The following is a 22001-nucleotide window of genomic DNA, read 5'->3' as shown; positions in this document are numbered from 1 at the left end:
ACTCTGATTGGCTCATCTCCCTGCAGCCCTTCTGCAAGAGGATGTCCAGTTTCCCCTGGATGGGCCCTGGGTCCCCACTCTGCACTTCCCCTCATTCACAATGTTATGTTTTTCTCTGGGTTTTTTTGTTTTTTTTTTGGTCTTTGATGCCTGATACCTGATCCCTTCGACGCCTTGTCATTTTACAGGCTGGTGTGCTTCTTCCATGTGGGCTTTGTTGTTTCTCAGTTAGATGGCTCCTTGTTTATCTTCCAGCATGTGGGACCCCAGATTCTATGTAATTTGACAGCTTGGCTCCATCGGCTTTCTTCACTGCATTTGCTTATGTACCCGCTTTGTCTTCAGCATTCATGTCAGGGTAAGCTGGTGTGCTTCTTCCTTGTGGGTTTTGTTGTTTCTTAGCTAGATGGCCATCTGTTTGTCTTCAAGCTAAAGCAATTTTTGTACAGCAAATTTGCCCGATATGTCTTTTGATTTTCTGACGGCCGCTTCCATGGGCGTTGATAATGAATCCAAATAAAATGAAATCCTTGACTTCAATTTTTATATCTCTTTATCATGATCTTATTAGCCAGGTTTGAGGATTTTTGTTTTATAGTGAGATGTAATCCATATTGAAGCTCGTAGCCTTTGATCTTCATCAATAAGTGCTTCAAGTCCTTTTCACAGGTTGTAATATCCTGATACTGTATGTGGTTAGTGATATGCAATTTTCCTCCAGTTCTTAAATGCTGCCTCCCCCCCTACCATGCAGTGTTCTTCGCACAATCCAGCTTCTCCAATTATTTCTCAGGCTAAAGATTAAAACAAAATCAAAATCACTGCCATCGAGCAGTCTTACTCATAGTGACCCTATAGGTCAGAGTAGACTTGCCCTTGTGGGTTTCAGAGACCATAACTCTTCATGGGAGTAGTAAGCATCATCTTTCTCTCACGGTGAGACTGGTGGTTTTGAACTGCTAACCTCACCATTAGCCCAATGCACAACCCACTACACCACCAAACAACTCTGACAACCTTTCCTGATTTTAAACCATGTAGCATCCTCTTGTTCAATTTGAATGACCGCCTCTTGGTCTATATAGATTCTGCATGAGCACAATGCTCTGGTATTCCCAATTTTCATAATCATGCCCATCATTTATGTCCCACATAGTTTAATTTCTTCACTTGGAAGATGAGACTGTTTCTCTCCAGCTCTCCTCCACCTTTCCTACCACACATATACAACCACACTCCTATCCCCTGATAGCCTGGTATTAGAATTATGTTGTAATTTGGACCTATTGTGACTATGCTAATTCATAGCTGAGACATAAACTATCATTTTATTTTCTTCCACAACATACTTTTCCCCTTTAAAGTTAATCCTTGGACTTTTCATTCGCCTGTGACTTTCTCATCTCCATTCTGTTCTTTTTGGCGGGCACACTGACTCCCCTGAACACCACCTCACCAGTGTTAAGGGATCCTCTTTACTACGTTCGGTGTTGGAGCTCCTGTTTCCTGGGTCCTGTGTCTTCCTCTTTATCATTTTACTTCCTTATCTTGGTGCAGTACTTCCTCCAATACTTCCTGCAAAACAATGTGTGGGTAATAAATTTTTTGGAACCAATGTCTGCATTTTACCTTCACAATTGATAGCGTGGCTGAATAGAGAATTCTACTTTGAAAATAATTTCCCTTTAGTACAAAGGGGCTTCAAAAACGTTGTGTAAAAATAGCATTAAAAGACAATTAAAATTTTCCACAAACTTTTTGAAGCCCTCTCTCTAACTGTGAAGTCGGGGCCTCCCAGCTTCTAGATTCGAATGTGGATGCTGAAAACTCTGAGCCATGATTTCAATTCTTTAATAGTGGTTTTGTTCTTCCTTTTCTCTGTGCTTTCCAGTCTCCTGTGCACGGGGTTGCTACACGTCTCTAATGTTTTTTCTTCTCTAGACTCACAGGATATTCTTTGACTCTAAGGCTCTGTAATTTTACAATGCGCCTTGGGATATGCCTATGTCAACTACTGTGTTAGGCATTCAAACTATAAATCCATGGCTTACAGTTCTGGGAAATTGATGTAATTCAGTCACTCAAATTTTCTGTTCCCTCTTTCACTCCTGCTATTCAGACAGTGGGCCTACTGCTTTGATCCTATTTTAATTTTTAGTTACAACTTGCTTTGTGCTTTACTTTAGACAATCTATTTTACAGTGTTTCTGTTACATGTATGCTATCATAATTTTAATTTTCTAGCACTCTTTTGCTTCTATGTACTTTATTTTATTTTTTTGCTTCTATGTATTTTAATATATAGCCTATTCCTTTTTACTAGATACAGTATTTATACTTTAAACTTTTGGCTTTATGTTACAAGTTTCCTCAACTGCCTGGTAATTCTTGGTTGTCTATACTTAAGAGGGAGGTACTTGGGTTTCTCTGGCTATCCAAAGACTATGGGCAGCTTCCTAAACCTGAATTTCTTTCAAATCTCCCAGAAACCAAATGGGAAGAATATAAAAACAAAGGTGGTTATTGGAGGAAGTTACCATTTCTGGGAGAGGAGATGATATGTCTGAGGCTTGATGGTAAAGTGAAAGAAAGGACCCTTCAGGAAAAAAAACATAACTCCAAATTCAGCTCACTGTACCAAGTCAATTCTGACTCACGAGAGCCTTAGGACAGGGTAGAATTGCACCTGTGGGTTTTCCAGTATATGGGAGTAGAAAGCTTTGCCTTTCTCCCACAAGGTGCACTAGTGATTTCCAACTGTTGACCTTTCAGTTAGCAGTCCAACTTGTAATCATTACGACACGTTATTACCTCAAAAAGGTCATCTTTAAGGAAGTACTATTTTGCTGTGTCACCAGAAGACCGCATTCCTGAGTTGAGAAAACAAGTGAGCCCCACAAGGCTCACCCCTCCCTACCAAGATACTGTTTTTGCATGCCAAGAAAAGAAAGTCCTTCAAAATGAACAGGGAAAGACAGAGGTCGGCCATTAAAGCTATTTTAAAATGACAGTGAAAACTGATGAAATTCTCCCCTCAATCATAAGGAAGAAAGAAATCTAGGTCTGAATTAAAATCCTTAAAGGAGGTCTTTACAGATGTAAAAATTAGCACTAAATATTTCTGAACAGAAATTGACCACCAAGAGTTTATACAACTTGGCAAAGTATTGAAAAAGACAAAAATATCTCAAGATTATGAGGTGCCCAAGGAAGAAAGTGGTTTGGCTGAAAATATGAGGGACAGTTTAAAATATATATAGGATAGCAGTCCAGAGAAGACAACAGAATAACTGAGAGCAGAATACACACGATTTGTGAAATGACTTACACAATGAAGTACTATATAGCAATGAGAACAATTACAAGTACACAGCTGTGATGGGACAATGGGACATAACGGGAAGAAGCTAGACTCTGTTCTCTTGTGGATCTTCTTGTTAAAATCGGTCCCAACTCGCAGCAGCCTTATATACAACAGAAGAAAACACCACTTGTTCCTGGGCCATCTTCCAAAATTGTCATGTTCAAACCTATGGTTGGGGCCACAGGTCAATACACCTTGTCCAGGGTCTTCCTCTTTATTGCTACCCCTCCATTTTACCAAGTATGATATCCTTTTTGGATAATATGTTCAAAGTATGTGAGCCCGTCTCACCACGCTTGAAAGGAGCGTTCTGGCCGTCCGTGTTCTGAGACAGAGTTGTTCGTCTGGCAGTCCGTGGCATTTTCAGTCTTCTTGCCAGAACAATTCAAATGCACGGGTACTGCTTTGGTCTTCCTGCACCACTGTCCAACTTCCACATGCATATGAGGAGTTGGAGAATACCCTGCTGTGCCAGGCTCACCTTAGTCCTCAAAGTAACACCCTTGCTTTTCAACACGTGTAACACTTTAACGAAGTCTTGTGCAGCAGATTTTCCCAATGCAATGTAATCTCTTCACTGCTGCTGCTATGAACACTGGTTGTGGATCCAAGCAATGAAGTTCTTGACAACTTCAATATGTTCTCCTTTTATCATGATGTTATCTGTTGGTTCAGTTGTGAGGATTTGGGTTTTCTTTATATTGCGTTTGTAATCCATACCGAAGGCTGCAATCCTTGATCTTCATCAGCAAGTGCTTCACTTCCTGACTTTAAGCAAGCAAGTTGTGTCATCTGCAGATTGAAGGTTAATAAGCCTTCCTCAATCTTGATACCACCTTCTTCATATAGTACAGCTTCTCTGATTATTTGCTCAGCATACAGATTGAATTAAGTATGGTTAGAGGACACGACCCTGATGTACGCCATTCCTGATTAAACCGTGCAGTATTCCCTTGTTTTGTTTGCCTCTTGGGTCCATGTACAGGTTCCCCGTGAGCACAATTAAATGTCCTGGAATTCCCATTCTTCTTAAGGCTATCTATAGTTCGTTATGATCCACACAGTGGAATGCCTTTGCAGAGTCCACAAACAAAACGCCTCTAGAGGCAACTATTTATATAGCTTGTGTTAGGAATGTAACTAAATGGAAGTGTGAGTCCCTCTTTGAACTACAGAAAATAACTTCTACCTGTGTCTACATATACATTTTAATCTAAATTACACAAATCCAAAAAATAATCTTTGTTTCACTTTCTTGTAAATCCAGTTTTTCACACATTAAATTGACAAGGACTGACTATAACCTGGACTGACTTGGTCTCCGTTGTTTCTAACTTGAAAATGCACTGAAGCTGAGTCGTCAGAACGGTGCAGTCACTTGCTACTTTACAGGGTATGATCTGTGAAATAGGGTATTATACTATTTGGGCATTGGATGACCACTGTTTCTTAGCAGACAGACATGCCTAAATAGTGAGCAATAGCATTTACTACCTTCATGTTGTTTAATAACCTTTTACTACCATATTGATACTTTTTTTGCTTCTTGCTGGTACTAACACTAGCACTAGTTTTGAAGCATTTTGGAGCTACGATGCACTTCATAGTAATATTTTTGGAGGAAATAAAGCTGAAATAACACTAATTGGAACACAAGAAACACATTGAATGCTACTGCTTATTAGTGGAAACACATTAACTTTATAAGCAGGGAAAATTTTTAAAAATCATTTTATTGGGGGCTAGTAAAACTCTCATCACAACCCATACATAGATCCATTGTGTCAAGCACATTTGTATATTTGTAAGCAGGGAAATTTCATAAAATAAAGTGTAGTATAGAAACCAGTAACAGGCACTTAGGAGGAGTATTAAGTACTGGACTGTAGCATTATATGCCTGCCTTATATATCACTTTGAAGCTAAGAATTTCAGATACCTGTGTTGGATGCAGGAGGCTGTTGGATTTGCTACACCTGGTTATGTCCATATCCCATTCTCCAATTGGGATATCTGAGTTGCACAGTGATTTAGCATTCAGCTGATAACCAAAAGGCTGATGGTCAACCTCTATGAGAAAAAGACGTGGTAGTTCACCTGATGACAGCCACACTGACAAGCTCCAGGCTGGTATATCACCCCACCTTTCTCATCTGAGGGTGTGACCTTTCCGTTAGTAGACCAGAACATGGTCCCTGGTTGCCACTAGACAGCTAAGAAGTCCTTCCATAATCAGCCGTCTGGCCCCCAGGGTTTGAATTCATTAGGGAGTAAGCACCCTGACCTCAGCCCACTATTTGAGCTAGCAGGAACTACTTACAGACCAGGGGCTTACGCTTTCATTTTCCCTACTCATACTTTCCTTTAAAATTCACTTCTGCTGTTGTGTGCCTGCATGCTTAAAATTTTTTTTGCATTTTTTTTATTGCTGTAAATGACGGGAACTGCCCAAGTGGCCCAGCCACACCGTTTGTGCAGCCCCACCTGTGTGAGAGCCTGTGCCACCTGATCATTTACAAACAGTAGACAATACTAGCCCCTCAGCTGATGATTTGCTCTGTAAACCTACATCCAACTCATGTTTTTTAAAGAAGAAAACCAAGGCACATTTTAGTGTTTGAGTAAAAGGTGATATGAAAAAAAATTCAGAGATTAAGGTGACGTACCAGCCCTAGTGTGAAGCGGATATTTTGGGGGCAGCTTTACCCGCTCAAAGATCTTTCTTGGATCATAACCTCGCATGTATCAAAACTGGCAATTATCATTCCAGTAGTTGGCAGGTTTCTTTTATCCACTTGACTTACCTAGGAGTAGTTATTGCAGTGAAGTTTAGCCAGAGCACCACCTAGTGTTGAGTGAGACATGAGCGTTCATCTTTAGGTACATTTAAGACCAGGACTGAGGAAAGCAAGGAGTTGCTGGTTTCTATACTACAAAATTTAACCTATTGATGTAGTTCCAGGGTCACTTAAGATCATGCAATCTTTTACTTTCCATTAAAAAAAAGGATGTATTTATATAAAACCTACTAACATTCTAATGGAATATTAGAAAAATAAGTCAGAAGTAATCTCCCCATCTCATCCTTTTCTGATTTCATTTCCCTCCCTCATCGCGATGGGGTTGATGGCATTGGATGCTAGGCCTTGGTAGTACTGCCCTGCCCGCGAGTTTCTGAGACTAATCCTTAACAGTAGAAAGGCCCCTCTCTTTCCCAGGGAGTGGGTGGTGGTTTCAAACTGCTGACCTTGCAGTTAGTAGCCCAATGTATAACCACTACTGACACCAGAGGTCTTAGTCAATTTAATTTATTATGTTATGAAAATGTTTCTGCCCCAGCCCCCACAGGCCAATGAAATATATTGCCACAGGCTAAGAATCCCTGCAAGCTACTAGTTTTCTGAAAACATATCAGCTATTTTAGTAACAATTTAAGATCCTATTCACTTTGAAAGATTTCATCTCAAGAATTTGAGACAATGTTACAGTATGGGGAATTTTTATTTTCTCATTGACCATAGAATTTCTAGTTAATATATGCATCTGTATTCTGTAAAAATACCAGAAAGTTCTACTCAAAAGTAAATTTTATTGGATAACGTATAACCATACTTTAAAGTTTTCCACTAAAGTCTAGTTTCCTCCCCACCCCACTTCTCTCAAAAATGAGGAATAGGGCAATTGCATTTAAAGATTGAACTGGAATTAAAAATCTTTTTTCCTTCAATATTACAGGTAATCCCTCAGCTAAACTGCAATGTAAACCCCTTAATTATGAACCAATAATCCCTAAAACCTATTGCATTAAACAAAGTATAACAATGATTTGTCATAAAAGGCACTAATTTATATCAAAACATTATTGCTGTATTGTGTGAAAGATGGTTTTGTGTATCTAGAGCCATTTCTTCCGTGTTTATTATGCACAGAAAGGCCCACTATATACCAAGATAAACATCTGACTTAGTAATAGAGTTCCAACTTACATACAAATTCAACTTAAAGGCAGGCTTGGGAACCAAACTAGTTTAAACCAGGGACTGCCTGTAACTCAGATGTGTGTGTGTGTGTAACAAGGGACTGCCTGTAACTCAGATGTGTGTGTGTGTGTGTGTGTAACAAGGGACTGCCTGTAACTCAGATGTGTGTGTGTGTGTAACAAGGGACTGCCTGTAACTCAGATGTGTGTGTGTGTGTGTAACAAGGGACTGCCTGTAACTCAGATGTGTGTGTGTAACAGTTTTTAGTAATACCTTGCATACTTTTTACATGAAATCTGATTCCAAATTTGACATTTCAGTGTTCTTTCCAGCTATTAATTCCTAGAAACTGAAACCAGTTCCCGAGTTTACTGCCTAAGTATTTCTCAGTCCCTTTTCTCTCCATGCTCGTCATCCAATCTCTACTGCCCACACAAAAACCCATCTGAACATATATAAGGGGTACCCCAAACAAGTGCGCAGGGCACAGAGCAGCTTTTGTAGTACGCATTTTCCCCACTAGGTGAGCATCGAGCAACTGAGTGCACCCAGCGGCATGGCCTGGAAAGTTCTCTCTGGTCATAGTGAATTTTTTTCATAAAAGCCGTTTCGCTCAAACTTCATTGTCATGGATGATTTAAGAGAACAGCATGCAGCTGTGAAATTTTGTTTCCTGTTCGGGGGCAAAAATACAGAAACTCATGATGTTGAACACAACTTTCAAGGACAGCACTATGGGGGGGAAAAAACAAGTGTTTATGAGTGGTTTTCTCATTTCAAAAAAGGTGAAATGTCGATTGACCAAAAAACCCATCAAGTGTATGAGTGGTTGTCGTTTCAAAAAAAGTGAGATGTCAGTTGACAAACCTTGTTCTGGACGCCCCTGAACTTCCCAGATGAAAATGTCAACTCTGTAGCGCATTTGGAGTTTGTCCCACCTGTCAAACTGTTAATCAAGCTTTCTATTTAGAGATTCTGAAAAGATTTGAAAAGTGTGCAAAAAAAAAAGGCCTATTTGTGGCAGATGGGACATGACAATACACCTTACACAGCCATCCGTGTGCCAATTTTTGGCAAAAAATGGCTGCCTCTCTTGCCCTAGGTACCTGACCCTGCTCCACGTGACTTCTTTGTTTCTGAGAATGAAGAGGTACATTAAAGGACAGCAGTTTGACAATGTAGAAGAGGTGAATAGCTAAACAGTGAGGGAGCAAATGAGAATGAAAAATGTTTCCAAAAAATGGAATAGCAGATTTGACAAATATATTAAGTGCAAAGGAGTGTACTTTGAAGGTGCTAGGGTTGTTTTGTAAAAAAAAAAAATTTAGATACAGATCTTTAAAAAAACAAAACTCCCCCTATGAACATGTTGACAGGTTTAAAAACCTGTCCAAGCCCCACTACACCACCTGTACTTGAATGAACAGATGGCTGTAGTCAACACTACAAACTGGATCTAGACATGGCTCCTGCCCTCTCAATTCTACTTTGTTAAATTTGTCCTCTTGCAGGCTTCTTTCTTCTGCCCTTCTACTCCTTGGGCACTTGGGAGTTTATATTTCCCCCAGCAGAATTTGCTAATCTATCTCCATCCTTTTTCTGGTGTTACTCCTTGGTAACAGTCTACGTACTCTACTCACCCTCAGACTACTCCCCCACAGCCCTGGGCTATGCCAAATGTTCTTCTTTACACAGCACAGTATGACCAGGGTAGCATAGCAATCACCAAACTACATTGAAATGAGTCTGCTTTTGTTCTTCCCAATTAGGTGAAGTCTCTTTAGGACATGATTCTCTTCAGAACCGAGAACTTATCATTTTGGTCAGTTATGTGCTCAAAAACAATTTAATTGCACGTAATTTGTTGAACTGAATTTGAGATCATGAAAATAATCCTTTCATAAAAGTATAACATTTTATTCAACATAATATAGAGTACCCATATATCTATATTTATTAAATACTATTTTAAAACATAATATTTAAGAAATACCAAGAGTTGTGAACAGCCGACCAAGCAGACTAAAATTTGAAAGGGACAAGAGTGTTGGTAAGAATGTGTAATAGCTGGACTCTCCGTTCCACTCTCACTCACTGCTGGTAAGAGTGTAAAGTGGCAGTATCTACTAAAGTTAAATGTAAACATATCCAGTGGCTCAGCAGTTCCACTCCTGTGTAGATCGCCAACAGAGATAAATGTTGGTAACCAAGCAACAGTGCAAGACTGTGGACTTAATAGTATTATTCTTAATAGCCCCAAACTGAGCACTTGAATATTCATTATTATCATAAATTCATATAAAGACTACAGAGCAATGAAAAAATGGACTCTTGCTAATATACAAAGATAATTTATAAAGTTTAACTGGAAATGTTCTGTTACCTGGGCCGTAGTTATGCTGGCGAACACTATGTAAAAACCTGCCAAATTATATACTTGAGAGATCTGTGTAATTTACAGTACTGAAACAAAGGAGAAACCTGTAAACTAAGATCTTGGAAATATGTATGTCAACATACTAGTACAGCCATGACACAAAAGTTAAATTGATAAAAAGTAAGCTTACAGTATGAATAGATGAGAACATTTTTTAAAAAGTATGGAAAGTCATAAATAGTACTCCCTTGCTTATAACGGTTTCTAGTTTAATATTTTTTCAAGTATTTTCCTACTGCTATATAAAAACTAGGCAACTTTCTTATATTATCAGTTACTTTTGAGTACTGAGTTTTAACCATCCAACTTGCTAAATTTTGAGACAACAGGCCAATTAATCTAAGATCTGGCTTACAAAATTGTTAGAAATATTTGAAAAGTAAGTTGCTTGTTTTATACACTCCTAAACTACCTAACTTAAAATGTGATGTCACGTTTCCAGTCAAGGTGAAAAAAATATTTAAGATATAGGAAATATATGTATTAAGATTTTGCACACACAAAAAAAACTTTTTAAACATACTTGAGTAGGCTAAAACTAATAGATTGTGTTTTGGTCCTTATGTCTGACACTGAAAATAAACCTCAGTCTGGGAATGAATTTTAGTAACACAAAAAGAAATACTCAATTTAGCCCAAAACTCCTGACAGAATTCTTTAAAATGATATTTTAAGGTGAGTGTACAAATAAAAAGATTGACAGATTAACAAAATATGTAAGAATTTTAATATGTATACATATAAAACTATGCACTATTACATAAAATGATTGTATACCTTAAGGCATTTTTAAATACACACTTAGACATATATAAAATTGGAACTTTAATCTTGTTGCATTCTAACCTAGAAATCGTAATAACCAGAACTGCCTGACACAAGCGAAGTATTCAGGTGGTATGAGAGATCCACGCATTTTTCAAGGGTGCTTTCAGCTTTCGATTCTAATGCTCTCACCACTTTCGAGGCAGCAGTCCAAGTGCTCATTAATTTTAGACTCCAAAACTTCTTTCTGACAAACCGGACAGTGAACCATCTTGTTCTGACCAGATGAACTGCTAGAATTCTGAGCTGAAGTTGTAGAATGAGAATTACCCTTTGAATCATTTCCACCTTGTATTTGTTCTTTCTTAATAAAAAACCTATCAAAAACAGTCCTGTCTTCTAGCCTAGGCCGTTTATTTGGGAATTTATCATCAGACCCATCATCGTTCTGGGATGCAGTAAGAGATGTCGATTCCATTACTTTTAAAGGATTTCTTGAAGATACCTTAGGAGATGTAGCCCTTCTCTGAGAACCAGAAGAAAATGAGTTTTTATAGATGTTACCAACAGGTAAGCTTTTTGTTGGAGATCCATTCACACTTCTGAAAGCCTTTTGGTTGGCAACTGATACTCTAGGAAAATAGTTGCTTAAAACATTTTGATGATGATTATTAAGAACAGTGGGAACTAAAGGTTTTTTACTTAAACTATTTTGTTCAAATTTCGCCTCAATTTTAGAATTCTGTCTTAGAGCATTTACTGAGGAGTCTTGACTCAAAAGATCTTGTGTTTTATTAATGGCATGTGAGGTGATGAACTTCCTAGGTGAAAGTGAACTGCTTGTTTCTCCTAGAACATATCCTTTCCCAGTAAAAGGAATCAGTAACTGTGTCTCTCCCCTGCTTGGTTTATCTGAAAAATAAGAAAATAAGATTTTTCCTTGATTAAAATTAATGAAGAAAAATTTTCCTATTTAATACAAAGTATGAAACATAATGATATATAAACTACAGAAGAAATGTCACAATTCATTCCAAAATATGAGGGTAAGTCAAAAAGTAATGCTACAAAACCATAGAAACTTTTAGTAAACAAAAATACCAAAATGTGATGGTATTGTTTCTTGCCATATCCCTAGTGTTACCATCTTTATAACCCCCACCTGGATAATTCTGCAGACCATAATAATAAATTTGGCATCTTCACTGTATTCCTTTTCAATGTTCTTTGAATTTGGGAAAAAAGAAGCCTGAAGGAACAAGACTTGGTCTATACAGTGGATGAGGCAAGGTTTCCCAGGAAAACTCTTGTAGGATAGTCCTTACTATACCCTTGAAATCTGAGCAGGCTCATTATCATGATGCGAAATATACCCCAGACCAACTGTCATGGTCTTTTCCTCATTAGTGCAGTTTTTAATTTTCTTCTTCAAACTTCTAATAAACTCAATCATAGTCTCATGTCTTCTAAGAAAATCTATTATCCCTTGGGAATCCTAAAATAAAAAACTGTCACTGTGATAGTTATATAATCGTTTTTCAATTTGAGAGAATTAAGAGTGAAGGGGTGGAGTCTAGCCTGTCAACCGGAGTCTAGCTTGTCAATCAAGTCACAGCCAATGAGGTTTCTGTGTGGGCATGTTCTCCTGAGGATGGGAACTCTGGTATTCATTCCTCTTTGGAGGGGGAGACTCTCTCTGCTTAGTCCCTGCCTTCTCATTGACAAGCCACATGAAGACAGGCTAATGGCAGCCAGAGCCTCAGAGCTGGAGAAGCCATGTGAAGATCCCTGCCAGTGTTGAGATTCGTACACCACTGGATCCACAAGACTTCTCACCCACTGGCCTGTGATCTTCCTGCATTTGGCATTATTGCATGTGTTTCCTGAGTCTGAAGAGGATTTTATAGATTGGTATTGGACAAAAGGGGTAATATCGGACTTATGGACTTGATCTATACTGGGCTGGGATGCTTTCTTAATGCACAATGACTCTGGTATTGGACAAAAGGGGTAATATCGGACTTATGGACTTGATCTATACTGGGCTGGGATGCTTTCTTAATGCACAATGACTCGTTATATAAAGCTCTTTCCTATACACACAAGTCTCTATGAATTTGTTTTTCTAGTCTACCCAGACTAACACAGTCACCATAAGTTTTCTGAACTGATCTCTGCCTTGAATTAACTGGCCCAACAGATACTGTAGAAATTACTTGTTTTGACTTGACCCTGATTTCTCTAGATTGTATTGATAAATGTAAGGCTTGTCCCCAGTTCTAATTCATTCCATAAAACCATCTTCATTGGCTTCAATTTTGCTTAAAAGGTTGATGGAAAGATGAACTCTCCAAGATAGCTGATCTTCACACAATGCTTTTGGTACTCATTCAAATGAAAGCTTGCTGAGGTCAAGAGGTTTCTTAAAATTGAAAATGTCAAACATGTGAGATCCCAATTTCAGAAGCTAACAATGGCAATTGTATGGGCTTCCACTAGTTTCTGAACTTCACCCAGTCTCTTCATTCATTAGGGTTGATGCTCTTCCCTTTCTTGGTTCATCTTTTAGGTCTTCTCAACCTCCTTTAAAACACCTGATTCATCTAAAAAGTATCTGAAGTGGACAGAATCCCTGTAGACTCATTACAAAACTTCAATGATTTGGAAAGATGTCCACTTGATTTTTGTGAAAGCTTATTATCCCCGACCTCGTCTTTTTCGCCAAGGCATTAAAAATAGCTTTTAAAAGAAAGCACTACAGTGAGATTAGAAGTATTACTGAGAAAACTTGGATGGAGCCACCTACTGATCACAAAACACGTTTAAGTATGTTTTGTTTGGAATAAACCCTTGGGTATAGGAATTGTAAGCCTCTTTTTGACTTACTCTCATACACATTACCATTAAAAAGCTTGCTGTTAAAATAAGACATACATGTATAAAACCAGCAAAGCTAACGTATAATTTGGAGCTATTGTAATGTGAATACCTTAAAAGCTTCAGAAGCTAAAATTATCAATATTAAAATAAATGAAAGATTCTGTATAACACTATTGCTTATAATTATTTCTTAGGTGAAGAAATGGAACATTCCAAGAAGCTCCTTTCGTGTGATTCATCCACTCACACATATGCGGGGGTACCCAAAAAAACACAATTTTTTTCAAAGCTATGTATTTACATCTTTTTTTTTTACATAACAACCTTATCACCTTCAAAGCACTCTCCATTACACTTAAAACTTGCCAAATCTGCAGTTCCATTCTTGGAAACATTTTTCAAATTCATCTGTTCGGACGGCTGACAGCACCTACCTCATTTTTTCTTCACCTCTTCTAAGTTGCCCTATCGCTGTCGTTTCTTATTAGTGGAAACCAAAAAAATGTCTCACGGAGCAAGGTGAGATGAGTCAGGTGCGTGGGGCAAGAGAGGCATGCTGTTTTTTGCCCCAAAATTGGCACATTGAGATGGTTGTATGAGCAGGTGCATTGTGGTGATGGCACAACCTGTCTGCCACAAATCAGGCCTTTTTTGTTGCACACTGTTACCCAATCTTTTCCGAACCTCTAAGTAGAAAGCTTGATTAACAGTCTGACCTGGTGGAACAAACTCCAAATGCACTATCCCCTCACATCAAATAAAAAACAAATGAGAATCATCTTGATTTTTTATTTCATTTGCGCTTTTGGGGGGCGAGGTAAATCATTACCTCCATCTTCCATTGGCTTGACTGATGTTTGCACCGTGTCTCGTCACTAGCAATGACCTTGGGGGAAAAAGGCTGGGTTGCTTCAGATCTGCTCTTTCAAAGCACACCTTTCCACTCAACACTCTTTTTGCTGGTCAGTCAAATTGCTGAGGCACAAATTTCACAGCGGCCCTCTCATTCCCAAATATTCCCGTTAAAATTCCCTGAACCAAACTCTAAGTCCGATAACTTCCCCATCTCTTCAATGGTCCATCATAAGTCTTCGACCATAAGTGCACGAATTTTGTCAACATTTTCATCTATTCATAAAGTTGATGGACATCTAGAACGAGGTTTGTCATCAATCAACATTTCACCTTTTTAAAAAAAATGCATAAGCAATGCATTCACACAATTCTTGGAAAAACCTTTAAAATTAATCCTTAATTTTCTTATAAAGTTGACCTCAAAGGTTATTATTATTATTAAATCATTTTATTGGGGGGGGGGCTCTTACATGTAAGAGTGCATATATCCATTATATTAAGTGGATATGTACAAATATTGCATCATCAACAATTTCAAAACATCTTTCTTCTTGAGGCCCTTGACATCAGTTCCACGTTTTCCCCTCCCTCTCCTGCCGTCACCCTTGTGAAGCCTTAATATATACGTAATATGTTACATATTGTTATTCATATGTATCTTACACAGCCCCTTCTATCCTTCACCTCCAAACCTGGTATTCATTCCCCTCGAGGGACCTTATTCCACCATCACTGCTATCACTCCCCCTGCCTCCCACTTCCCCTACCTTCCTAAAGTCAGTACTCCTGTTGCTGTTTCTGAAAGGTTTGTCTATCCTTACTTCTGTAAATTGAAAGCTCTCGTCTATACCGATGCATGTATGCCGTACTAGCTGGATTTGCGAGGTAGGACTGAGATCATAATAGAGGGAGGAAGGATTAAGGACTTAGTAAAGCTATACTGCCCCCTGGAGTTATCTTCTCTTCTGTGTGGCCCGCCCCTCTATGCTGGAATGTCCAATTAGCCCCAGATGATCTCTGGGTCACTTCCTCGAGCCTTTTCCTTCACCTCGATAAAGTTGTTTATTTTTGAACTTCTGATGCCTGTTTCCATCGACACCTGATCATATAGGCTGGGACAGTTCCCCTTTTTTGAAATGAGAAAATCACTTATACACTTGAGTTTTTCCCATAGCACTGTCCTTATAAGCTGTGTTCAACAACAAAACAGTTTCTGCTGCATTTTTCCTGAGCGTGGAAACAAAATTTCACAACTGCACGCTGTTCTCTTAAATCAGCCATCACACAAAAAACGAGGTTTAAGTGAAACTGCTTTTACCAAAAAATTCACTGTGACCAGAGTGAACCTTGCCAGGTAATGCTACTGGGTGCACTAACTCAGAACGAGTTGCTAGATGCTCACCTAGTGGGAAAAATGGGTGCTATGAAAGCTCCACTTAGCGGAGCTTTTTTCAGTTTTTAGGGGGGTATCTTCTCGTATGTAAGCACTTAATTACCAAGTATAAAACCACACTTTGTGTTGACTACTCAAGTGTACATCCCTACCCACAATAGGTTAGTCTTGCACATTAAAAAAACCTATATATGAAAAACATTAATACCATTAACAAATATGAAACTAAGGACTAAATATTAAACAAATGGACTTTCCCCAAAGCAGGTAATATTTTACTCACAGATCTATATTATAGTTGCCTACTATGAGTGAAGAACATTCTTCGGAAGTCAGAGCTCGCATATTGAGAATATAAAGGATATTTTTAAAATCTCTTATATTGAGATAGAAATCTTACCAGGCCAAAGACCAATAGCAAAGTAAATTTTACTGCTCTGTGTCCTTAAGTTTACTCCCAGAAGGGAAAAATCTGCCACCATATTCTTATCTTTTCTCCTACTCACAAAATAAACTCTCTTCTGTCATAAATTCTGCTATAGCTTCTGAACTCAGTTATCATTTCAAATCTGGGAAATATAGGTTATGTTCCTAGGTTCTATCACAGTAAATGTACAACTTCCTAAGGGAAGAAGTATCAACTTCGCCACCTTGATACCTCCCAAAAAAGGAACTAATTCTGAACTTCACAAGGAAGATTGTGAAATACTGACAAAGATATGTCATAATTTTCCCTTTCTTTTTGGAGTGAAATCACATACATCAACTGCAGAAGCCACTCGGACAGATTCCAATCGATAGGTAGGGGCAGTTAGGACTTACATTCTAGAGTTATTTCACTACTGCTTTTATTGTTCCAATCTTCATGTATGCTGTCTCCGCATAAGCAAGTGAAAATCAAGATGGAGCGACCTTAAATATTATCAAAAGAAATCCTTTCTACCTTTCACATTTTTACATAAAGTATATTTTTCTATCGTTGTAGACAATAGGATTTTCTAAGTCTACCCTTGAAAACTTTAACATGAAAATAATCCATAATTACCTTAATACTAGTTCTCTAACACAACTACTGTCTTGACATTGCAGCAATGGCCATGGGAAAGTTAGAATACAAAACAAAGTACCTTTACTGTTGGCTGCTGATACTAGGTGCTCTTCTGGTTTTATCTTTCCTTTGCCTTTCTTTGAGTAGTTCTCTGGCTCCTTGATTTTTATGTAAGTGCCTCCACAGGTACTCTGGTGCTCAGCCCACCAGTAGTCATGAGCAGAGGGGGCTCTGTTAACAGAACGTTTCACATAGCCATAATACGGCTCTCTGTACTGACAGGGTCCATTGCAGCGCCACCAATGTCGACGATACTCATCGACCTCATCGTGAAAAGTATGATACACCTGAGTTGTGAGAAATTTTAGCGTTCAGGAAGCATATTAACAATTGAAGAAAATGCTTCAAACAGGTCTCCCCCTACCCCCCTTTAAAAAACTATGTTGTTTTTCAGAACTTTCTAGAAAATTAAATTTTGGGAAAGATGGCAACTATATTTAGCTTCTGGTTCAATGGTTCACTTTAATGAAAAAACAGCATTTAATTCAATCCTTCCTAAATTGTTTAAAGGCAGGGATTAGAAGACAAAAAATTTAAAGTAAAAACTCTATTATGAATACTAAAAGCTTCAGAAGTGAAAAAAACAAGATATATGCGAGGTTTTCTCTAACACTTTCTAATAGAAAATTTTCTAATAAGTAACAATATCAAAATAACTAAATAAACTATTTCCTTCCTATAAATGCTTCCTTGACCCTAGCAACAAAAAATGTCTTACCTTGAAGCCTCGTGGACAGAGGGCTTTTCTGGTCCACTGCATTCTCATAGCGCCTGTGCTTATTGCTCCCTTTAACAAGCCTATGGGCTAACAATTCACCTCTTTATAGGCGTGTTTCTATTACCAGACTGCAAAGCTCTCCTAGAGCCCAGTATTTGTATCTTTGTATTGCTAGTGCCTATTATTTGCTTATCAAGCTTCATTCCTTAAATATAAATTCTCTTTTCATTCTTTAAGCAGGATTCCTTTTCACCGTCTTACTTAGAAAACAAGCAGAAGACAGATTCCTGCACTCTCGATTTTGTTCAGGCTCTTCATTTAAAAATTTACTTACAAAAAACACCAAGAACTGGCTGGCTTGCTCCAATTCTTGTAACATGTAAAGCCTGATACTGGTAACTCTAACAATAAAGTAAGTAAAGTAAAATTGCTCTACAATGTGAAATTAGATACCCTGTGGAGTTCATTATAACAGGATGTAACCTGTAAAAATAAAAGTGTTCTTACTATAAAACTTCTCCCAAATAAAAAAGTACACAGACATCCAAGATATAAAATATACATCTTCTAACTGAACAAGAGGAAACACACCCCGGCTTTCAGGGTAAATTTTAGTGAAGAAGATACAAGTTTTTATACTAGCAACTGCTAATTCTCTTGCGAATCCATTTTAAGTATGATAGTGTTTGAATGTAAGCTACTTCCCGGATGTGAAAGTACTGCATCTAATAATTAAATGAGCTCTCTGGGTAATTAAAAGACATAGCTGGAAAAAACTGTACACAGAGGGGGGACATTTTTCATTTCCCATCACATTATCCCTTACTGCCTTTATTCAACCTGCAGAACTTTACCTATGTGAAAATTAATATCCTTTCAGTTCATTTCATTGCTTATTCAACTTGGCACAAAAAAGGTTGATAAGGGCCAACTTGTATTCAGAAATATAAAAGTAGAATAAAACATTACAAAAGGTTAACTATCTGCTAAGGAGATTCACAAGAGAAGATGTCATATCTCATCAGAAAGATGAAGTACATTTCCATGATGCTCACCTTCCCAACACTATCGCTGAAGACAAAGCAGGTGCATAAGCAAATGTGGTGAAGAGAGCTGATGGTGCCCAGCTGTCAAAAGATATAACGTCTGTGGTCTTAAAGGTTTGAAGATGAAGACGTGGCCATCTACCTGAGAAGCAACAAAGCCCACATGGAAGAAGCACACCAGCCTGTGTGATCATGAGGTGTCGAAGGGATCAGGTATCAGGCATCAAAAACAGAAAATCTTATCATTGTGAATGACGGGGAGAGCAGGGAGGGAGGAGGAAAAATGAGCTGATGATACCAAGGGCTCAAGTAGGAAGCAAATGTTTTGAGAATGATGAGGACAACAAATGTACAAATGTGCTTGACACCATGGATATATGTATGAATTGTGATAAGAGTTGTACGAGCCCCCGATAAACTGATTTTTTTAAAAAAAGGAAAGAAAGATTAAGTATAGTGTGACAGAAAACAGATTGACATATTTTAGGGAACGGGGTACATTTGGAAAGGCACAGAGGTGAAAAGTTCATTTAGAGACACACAGAACACAAGCAGGAGATTTCTGAGGGGTCAGAAAAAGGAATTAAATTCTTTTAAAATGATAACAAAACAAAAACATCCAACAATTAGTCCTCAAAATTTGCTAAAATGCTTTGTGTATTTTTGTCAAAGACAAAATAGGTAAGTATTGTTATTACTGCATATCACATGTGAATGAGAGAGTTAAAATCAGTCACATAATCAATAGTTTGGAGCCATGATTTGAACCCAAGCACACTGATTCTCACATGCTGTTTTAAACCTAAGGCTATGCTCTTCCAAAGCGAGATTTCTGTTGTGGAAGGATCAAGGATCAAGTTCAAGGATTGCAGCCTTCAGTGAAAATTACAACTCAATGTAAAGAAAACCAAAATCCTCACAACTGGACCAATAGATAACATCAGAGTAAATGCAGATAAACAGAGAAAAGATTGAAGTTATCAAGGGTGTTGTCTTCTTTGAACCTACAATCAATGACCACGGAAGCAGCAATCAAGATAAAAGACACATTGCATTAGGTAAATCTGCTGCACAAGACCTCTTTAGAATATTGAAAAGCAAGGATGTGGCTTTGAAGATTAAGATGCGCCTGACACAAGCCATGGCATTTTCAATTGCCTTATATGCATGTGAAAGTTGGACACTGAATAAAGAAGACAGAGGAAGAATCAAGGTATCTGAATTGTGGTGCAGGCAAAGAATATTGAAAGTACCATGGACTGCTAGATGGACAAACAAATCTGTCTTGGAAGATGTACCAGAATGCTCTGTACAGGCAAGGATAGCACATACTTTGGACACACTGTCAGGAGATATCGATTCCTGGAAAAGGACATTATGCTTGTTAAAGGAAAGGGGCATCAAACAAGAGGAAGGCTACTCAACAGTAGGTTCAAGCAGAGAAACAATTGTGAGGACAGCGCAGGATTGGGCAGTATTTCGTCCTGCTGTGCACTATGGGTCGGAACAAACTTGATGGCACCTAAGAACAATGAAATTTATCCTTAAGTCTAAGGTGAATGGAAATCAATGAACTCTAATAAAGGGACTAATAGAAAACAGTAGGAGAATTGAAGATGAGTTGAAAGAGACAATATTAATCCAAAAGATGTTTTGCAGGACTGTAAACAGAAAATAATAACCTAGGTAATGCAAGCAGAAAGATGAAAGAGCTTTGAGCTCCTGGCTCACCAAACCCGGAGGGCAATGTTTCTGATCAGAGCAGCAATGTACAGGGACGACCACAGGGCCAGCCTCACCACAGGACACAGCGTGCCTCACTGACCCATAGCACCATCGGGGACAACACTAGAGACACACAGTAGGAATTTTGCCCACCCTGAGCTCACTACGCTGAAGCCAGCCTCTGGGGGCATGCAGCAGAGCAGCAGGGGAAGCAGAGCAATGAAGCCCCAGGGATAGATGTGGGGCCAGGGCATGGCACCCCATCAGACCCAACTCGAAAGCACTCATGAAGGATAACAAATAGACCCTGAACTATTTATAGGTTTGTTGTTGTTGTTGTAGCTATTGTTTTACTTTCTATTGTTGCTTCGTTGTACTTACTCTTGTGATGGTACATAGCATGTCTACCTGGAAGGGATAGGCAGGATAAACAAGCCGGAAGAGAGAACAACGGAATGACAGTTCCGGGGGGACATGGGAGAAGGGGAGGCAGGGGAAGGAAATGGGTGTTAACAAACCCAGGGACAAGGGAAAAAATGTTCCAAAATCAGTGACAAGAAGGGTATCAAGAGGTCTGGCAGGGCTGGATCAAGGGCAATGTAACTCAGAGGAATTCCAAAAACCCAAATGAAGACTGAACATGATAGTGGGACAAGAGGAAAGTACAAAGAAATAGAAGAAAGAACTAGGAGGCAAAGGGTAGTCATAGAGATCTAAATACAGGCTTATACATATATAAATATATCTATATACGAGGGGGAAATAGATTTATGTACATATATTTATAGGTTTAGTATTAAGGAAACAAATAGACAGTGGGCCCCTGCTCAAGTACTCCCTCAATACACAACAAACACTTTTTTCTAACAATTCGGCAGTCTGAGATACTCACCCTCCTGGCACAATCGCTGAAGACAAAATGGGTGCATAAGCAAATGTGGTGAAGAAAGCTGATGGTGCCTGGCTGTCAGAAGATATAGAATCTGGGGTCCTATAGGCTGAAAGATAGACAAGGGGCTATCTAACTGAGAAACAACAAAGCCCACATGGAAGAAGCACACCAGCCTGTGAGATCACAAGGCGTCGAAGGGATCAGGAATCATGCATCAAAGACAAAAAAAAATAAAAAATCATCGCATTGTGAATGAGGGGGAGTGCGGAGTGGGGACCCAGGGCCCATCTGTGGGAATTTGGACATCCCCTTGCAGAAGGGCTGCAAGGAAGAGACGAGTCAGTCAGGGTGCAGTGTAGCAATGATGAAACATACAATTTTCCTCTAGTTCTTGAATGCTTCCTTCCCCCCACTATCATGATCCCAATTCTACCTTACAAATCCGGTTGGTCCAGAGGACATACATTGGCACAGATAGGAACTGGAAACACAGGGAATCCAGGAAGATGAACCCCTCAGGGCCAGTGGTGAGAGTGGAGATACCGGGAGGGTCGAGGAAAGGTGAGGGAGAAAGTGGGAACAGATTATAAGGCTCTCCATATAACCTCCTCTCTGGGGGACAGACAGTGGAGGGGTGGGTGAAGGGAGACATTGGATGCTGTAAGATACGACAAAATAATGATAATTTATAAATTATCAAGGGTTCATGGGGGAGAGGGCAGCAGGGAGGAAGGGGAAAATTGAGGGGCTGATACCAAGGGCTCAAGTAGAAAGCAAATGTTTTGAGAATTATGATGACAACATATGTACAAATGTGCTTGACACAATTGATGGATGT

At 38.9% G+C, this 22001-nt stretch overlaps 1 protein-coding gene across 3 annotated transcripts in view; it reads right to left on the bottom strand.

Moving 5' to 3' along the window:
• Positions 1-1309: 1309 nt before the first annotated feature.
• The window catches only part of SPRTN (SprT-like N-terminal domain), a 31139-nt gene continuing 10447 nt past the window's right edge, over positions 1310-22001 (bottom strand). For 2 of the 3 annotated variants that reach the window (XM_045297876.1, XM_004712172.2), the window contains 2 exons: positions 16802-17069; positions 10486-11458 (listed from right to left, as the gene is read on the bottom strand). In XM_045297876.1, coding sequence (XP_045153811.1) covers positions 10713-11458; positions 16802-17069 — 1014 coding nt within the window. In that variant the 3' untranslated portion in view covers positions 10486-10712. Of the gene's footprint in view, positions 1576-10485; positions 11459-16801; positions 17070-22001 lie in introns of those variants that run through there. The other variant, XM_045297877.1, reaches the window with a different exon arrangement.

This window comes from Echinops telfairi, unplaced genomic scaffold, assembly GCF_000313985.2.
Source record: "Echinops telfairi isolate 266 unplaced genomic scaffold, ASM31398v2 ScPeMD7_7424;HRSCAF=8462, whole genome shotgun sequence".
NCBI classification, from domain to species: Eukaryota; Metazoa; Chordata; class Mammalia; order Afrosoricida; family Tenrecidae; genus Echinops; species Echinops telfairi.
The sequence above is the reverse complement of the archived record's forward strand: the minus strand, read 5'-3'. Positions and strand labels throughout refer to the sequence as shown.